Source organism: Myotis yumanensis, unplaced genomic scaffold (assembly GCF_028538775.1).
Source record: "Myotis yumanensis isolate MYYU_CA2020_CCGP unplaced genomic scaffold, mMyoYum1.0.hap1 SCAF_10, whole genome shotgun sequence".
Lineage (NCBI taxonomy): Eukaryota > Metazoa > Chordata > Mammalia > Chiroptera > Vespertilionidae > Myotis > Myotis yumanensis.
This window is the reverse complement of record NW_027223761.1, coordinates 3,185,129-3,191,252: the sequence shown is the minus strand read 5'-3', so window position 1 is coordinate 3,191,252 and position 6,124 is coordinate 3,185,129. Positions and strand designations below refer to the sequence as shown.

The window sequence follows — 6,124 nt, the reverse complement described above, 5'->3', positions numbered from 1 at the left end:
GAAAATTGGTAAAATGTATATGAAAATCTCCCTCCTGTCAGAGTCTGGGGCAGGCTGCAGGACCCAGCGTCTAGTCCCCGACCACCCGCACCTGCCTGGAAATTTCGTGAGACCCAGACCTGGCCAGCCACACCCTCATCAAGCCCTGCAGGGCGGGTGGCTCAGCCTTAAGTCCCCCAGCCTGGCACAGGTTGCGAGGTGCAGCCTCAGGTCTTCTGTCAAGCCCTGCTGGGGGGGCATAGGTTCAGGTCCCTCGTCCAGCCCTGCCAGGAGCGGGGAGCCACCTCAGGTCCCCCGTGAAGTCCCGCTAGGAGGGGGGAGTGTGGCCTCAATACCCCAGCCTGGCCTCAAGTCCCTCGGCCCCAGCACGAAGGCTCAAGGGTGTGAGCGCATGACAACCATTTGCATATTACCTCTTTATTATCTAGGATTATGACCAACTTACTGATGGCTTTTTATATGCTTCCACCCCGGTGTGAAGGGAATGTTTTCAACAAGTTGAGACCCTCTGTGTTTGCTAGTCTTTACTTCCACAGCAGCTCTTAGTTCACAGAAAACTTGACAGAAGGTATCGAGAGCCTGGCTGGGGCATCTCAGTGGTTGAGCGTCACTCTGTGCGCCGATGGGTTGCCGGATCGATTCCTGGTCAGGTCCCACACCAGCTGCCGCCTGAATGCCCGTCCAGCACGTACAGAGGCGCCCGCTGGGTGCTTCTCATGGCCCTGGTGGGATTAGAACACAAAGAGAAAGTGGAGAGAGGTCCCACCTCCCCCTTCCTTCCGGACACACGGAGCCTCACGGGTCAGCACCGGGCCCGGTGCTGCCGGGACCCCAGGGTCTCAGGTGCTGGGCCGGGTGTGGTGAGAGGGCATGTAGGTGACAGGAACTGCCCAGCTGTCCTGCCGAGTGGCCGTGCTCCCGTGCACCCCTCCAGCAATGGGGACGCGTTACTGCTGCCCCGCACCCCTGCCAGCACCTGGTGTCGGTCAGTGAGCTTCTCCAAACAGAGAAAGAGGAGAAAGGGCTGAGCAGGTGGAGGAACGAGGTTGGCATCACTGAGAGGACGGGATTGAGTCAGAAACCCAGATGCAAGCAGCTGAGCTAGAACGTCAGTGCCATGTCCCTCCCTTCCGTGTGACAGGTCCCCCCTGCCCGACACCTGTCAGAATCCTGTCTGTGCTGCGTGGTCTCAAGCCCGCTGCCCTGTCACCTGCTTCCCACAGCCTGTCTCCGAGTCGTGCGGCCTCCCTGTGCCCCATGGAGCACCGGCCCACGGTCGGCCCAGGTGGGGGACCAGCCCTGTGGGCGCTTCTCCTGTGGGGCCCGATGACCACAGGGGCCTCCTCTGAACCGACAAGTGAAAGCGTCACCAGGACACTTGAGTGTTGATGGATCTGAAGTTGTGTGCATGGCTTTTCCACAGGCGCTCGAGTAGGAAGGTGGCAGTGGGAGGGTGGTCCTCCTCTTGTCACTGTTTTCTCCGAGGAGGCGGACACCACGGACTTACTCCCTCCACTGCCCAGAGCAGCCCTGGCACAGCGGGCACCATTTTACCCTGAGGGTGCAGCCCAGCCACACTGAGAGCTCGTTCACTCAGGGCCACGCATCTCCCGCAGGAACATGTGCTGACCCTCTTCTCTGTGCCAGGCCCTGGGCTGAGGGAAGAGCAAAGCGGACCCTGTCTGCACTGAAGGAGCTGAACCCCAGGGGCTCCCCCCACCGACGGGGCGCACACTGTGACCCTCCCGCCTCGGGCGGTGCCGAGGGAGCCGTGCCCGGTGCCAGCAAGTCCCGCTCTGACCAAGTCCCCGGGCTGTGACGCTGATGGATGGCATCAGCCGTCCGTGAGGAAGGGTGGCTGGAAGCCAGGCCTTGTGACCTGCCCCGTCCCCTGTGGCAGGACCAGTGAGGCTCACTGGGTACAAATAGCCCTGGGCTCCCCAGGCTGCTCAGTGCAGCTCCTCAGCGCCCACTGTGTGCTCAGCTGAACGCTCAGCCGCAGGAACCATGAAGCTGGCCCTGTCTCTGCTGCTGGTCACTCTGGCCCTTTGCTGCTCTGACGGTGAGTGTCACGTCCACTCAGACACCATCACCGGGAAGGGCCCTTCTCCGGTCCAGGGGGGAGGGACGGTCAGAATCAAACCTTTCCCTCGCTCTGTGGACCAGCCCCCAAAGCCCAGCACTCGGGGTGTCTGATCCCGGGGCTCTGGAACTTCTACAGAAACCCCCGCAGGCCAGTGTGGGCGGTCCCGTGCGAGGCCCCACTCCCGCCTGGTCTGTGTCCCAGAAGCAGGAGGACAGAGTCACCTTCTCATGAGTCAGGGTCCTGCCCCTGCAGCGCTGTGGCCTGGAACACAGGCTGCATCTCCCTAGGCCTCTCCTCCCTGGATCCCAGCGCCCAGGAGAGAAGCTGGGGCGATGGCGGAGAGGAGGTGGTCCGAGGCCGCCCTGGTCTCACCGACGTCTCCTCCAGGGTCTCTTAGGTGCCAGGTGAGCCCAAGCTGTTGGACTCCTAGGTTCAGACTCAGAGAATGTTCCAGCAGGAGAGGGCTCCGTTCCAGAGGAGCAGTGCCGCCTGAGGCTCAGAGTGGCCAGTGTCCACGTGGCTCTGAGACCCAGAGGCGCTCAGGGGCCCGAGAGGCCCGCTCCTCCTCCAGGGGCCCAGCCAGGACGTGTAGAGCCAGTGGGAGCGCTAGGGCCGCAACTGCCCTTTTCCAGGTGAATGTGGCCAGTGGCCAGCAATGCTGGGCGTGTCCTCATGCCCTCGGGGCTGAGCCAAGTCCTTTGGAGTCTCTTCCATCTGAACTTCTGAACCCGGTCCTCTCTCCCCACCTGACCTGTGACCTGACCCTCCACCTCCCTGCAGAGCGGCTGTCTCCCAGGTGGGAGGGGCCTGGTGGGCACAGTCCCAGCTGCAGGAGCTGGCAGAGGCCTGGGGTGGGGATGGAGAATCCAGACCCGGAAGTGGTTCCTGCAGGTCTCAGCACAACCCACTGGGTGGAAAGTCAGCCCAGTCCCTGTGCCCCCTCCAGGGAGTTCTGTCCTCAGGGCGGAACCCAAGAGCCAGTCGTGGTGTGACCTCAGCGTCAGGTGTGACACTCACAGACTTCCTTGGTTCAGCCTGAGCCCTCTCTGTCCCCTGACATGATCCCAGTGTTAGACTGAGCCTCCAAGGGCATCCTCCATCCCTTAGTAGTGTTCCTCCCTCCTCTCCGCATTTACTGTCTCCCTCTGGGCCCTCTGCCAGGACCTGACCCTGCCCTTCCCTGGAAAGACTGAGGGCTAGCAGCTCCCTCCCCCTGTAGCCAGACAAAGGCAGGTGTGGCTCTACTGAGGGGCAAAGCTGAGGCTTTGAAATCCAGGGTCTGTGACAGGGCAAAGCAGGGGACTCTTGGGAAGGCCTGGGTGTACTTGACAAAGGGGAAGACTGACCAGGGGTGGTCACCTGTGCTCCATCCGGGCCCCGCTGTGTGCTCTGTGACCCGGCGCCAGTGAGGACTTGGGGGAGATGCATTGTCCGGGGCACAAGTATGGGAGGAGACCATAAGCCCCTGGGGTTCCTGTCTAGGTCTGAGGTCAGGGAGCCGTGGGGAAAAGTGACTTTCCTACATCCAATGTGTTTCTTTTTCTTCTCCTCCAGCAAATGCCAAAGTCTGTCCAGCCCTTCAAAACGAAGCGAGAAGCTTCCTCCTGGACATTAAACCGCTCTATTATCGCGTCCTCAAGACGTTTCCGGCACCTGAACCCGCCTACGAGTCCACGATGGCTGTGAAGGATTGTGTAAATCGGATGTCCTTTAGCGACAGACAGAAACTTTTCAAAGTCATGGTAACTCCATTGTCCTTCTGCATAGAGGCTGCTGCTCAGCTGCATGGCCAGGCGGGAGGAGGGTGCTGCTCTGGGGGGCACAGGTGGGGGGCACCGGTCCCTCTGCTCACCTCTGAGAGAGGGGCCCGTGGCCAAGGGTGGATGGTGACCCGACACCCGCTGGGCCAGCCTCAGGCTGCACAGCCTCTGCAGGCCCCTCCCTGGGATCCGGGTTCCCCACGTGTCCTGAGTGGGGACAGCCAGGGCCCAGGCGGTGATGGTGAAGGGCCAGACCCTGCTGCCTCCCTGCCTGGGAGCGTTCTGGAGGGCGAGGTCCCTCACTGGAGGCAGGAGGCACTGTCCCTGGGAACTGCCCTGGGGTGGGGGTGCGCTGCAGGAGGCAGGGAGCTGGCCTCGCCCCGTGATGAGGGAGCCAGGCGGGGCTCTGGCAGCTTTTTCAGAGCCAGGCCCAGTCCCTTTCTTCTCCTCCCTGTCCCTCCTCAGCCATCAAGCCAGAAGGCAGGGCCCCTCCCAGTCTGTCCTCTGCAGCCACGGGTGGAGCTGACCACCTCCCTGTCTCTCTGAGGAAATCAGACATTGGGGGGAGGGGGTGTGTCTCAGCTCCTCCGCCCCTGAACCAGGTCGGGTTTTAAGCAGGAGTCCCCAAGGGCAGGGCCTCAGTGTGGACATGTCAGTGCCACCAGGGTGCATGTCCCCGCTGGGGCTGCAGATCTCCGCAGGCACATCCTCCCGTGGCCCCTCCCGCCTGGCCCTCCTCCCGCGTCCACTCTGGAGTGAACAGTCCCGTCCTGGGACCTGGGACTCAGAGAAAGCAAATCCCGGGCTCTGGGCCCCCTCGTCCCCCTCCGGCTCCACCAGAAACCCGAGGCCACTCCTGGGATCCTCGGCGTCTGCGTCTGGCCGTGTCCATGGCCTTCCCTGATGTGTCTGCTTCTGGGCCTGCACCGGGACCATTGAATCCCCACCTGCACCCTGTCCGCCCGGCGCCCCGCTGGCCTGTGCTGGTTGCAATGCCTTCGTGTCTTGATTGTGAACACACGCTGTGCCGTGGCATCTCCAGGGGCAGCGGGACTGACGGCCCTTTCTCTCTGTGTCTGTTTCAGGAGGCTATCGGGAAAAAGTGCAGCAAATAGATTTCACAAACCCCACCTACGAGGGCCCCTGCTTTCAAGGATGCCCTGACCTTCCCTGGAAAATGTAGAGGTTTCAACGTCTTGCTTCAATAAATTGCTTGCCCTGCACGTCTCACCTGTGTTGTTTTATCCCAGTCTCTGGCCGTGGGTGGGGGCATCATGAGGGGGCCTTGGGTGGTGACAACAGTGCCTCACTCTGACCCGATGGGCAGTGACCTGGCACCTGAGGGCACGGATCACAGAGGAATGTTGGCTCAGGGCCCGGCCTGTGTCTCTGCACAGGCCTCCCAGGCCCAGGCCCTGCATGAGCCACGCGGGCTCCCGCACCTCCGTCCCCGAGGGGCCCCCTCAGCCAGCCGCACGCCTGAGAGCTCAGACTCCTTTGCAGCGGCTGCTGCCAGGCCCGCTGCGCACTGTGGTCAGAAGAGTCTGTCCCAGGGGCCAGGACAGGAGGCTGCGGTCTGTCACTGTCTGCCCAGACCCCAGGTTGTGCAGGCCCTGCTGGCTGTGCAAGTCCAGGGGGAAGCTCTTCCTGGCGGCTTCCCGCTGGGAGGCGGATGCAGTCCTTGTCTGGCTGCATGGCCTCCAGGGCCCAACGGAGCTGCCATTGCGCCTCCTTCCTGTGAAACCTCTGCCTCCTCCTCCCCCACATGTGGGATGGCAGAGAGCAGGCCCAGGAAATCCAGGGTTGTGGCCCCCACTCGGAATCCGTACCTTTATCGCAGCTGCAAAGTCCCCATAGAGAAGAGAGGGAAGTCCAGGGCTTAGGGCATGGAACGTTTGGGGGCTTATGACCCCACTGCAGCTCATCTGACTCCTGACACCTGTGAGTCACCCCGTTTCCCTGCACGGCCCTCCTCCCTCGTACAGTCTGTCCTTTCCATCTGCACAGCCATCGTCATCGTCCTGCCCTCGTCCCTCCTGGCTTGTGCCCAAGGCTCCTACCCGGTCCCCTGGGGGTGGAGCTGCCCTCCCTGCAATGCGCCTGCACATCCACACCACAGTGACCTCCCACAGGAAGGGGAACCGGCCCTTCTTCTGCACCTGAGAGCCTAGGTCATGGTCCCCCATGTTTCCAGGAAGAGGACGTCTCATTAGTCCTCAGCGTCTCCCATGATGAAGGGCACATGATGCCCACATGACTGAGAGCATAGCCGATGGGT

The 6,124-nt window shown here is 62.2% G+C and overlaps 1 protein-coding gene across 1 annotated transcript; it reads left to right on the top strand.

Annotated features, from left to right (window-relative positions):
* Nucleotides 1-1,966: 1,966 nt before the first annotated feature.
* On the top strand, nt 1,967-5,069 carry LOC139017784 (secretoglobin family 1D member 2-like). The gene is made up of 3 exons (XM_070426389.1): nt 1,967-2,062; nt 3,641-3,828; nt 4,932-5,069. Exons 1-3 carry the CDS (start codon nt 2,008-2,010, stop codon nt 4,959-4,961), a joined length of 273 nt encoding a protein of 90 aa, XP_070282490.1. The 5' UTR covers nt 1,967-2,007; the 3' UTR covers nt 4,962-5,069.
* Nucleotides 5,070-6,124: the final 1,055 nt, after the last annotated feature.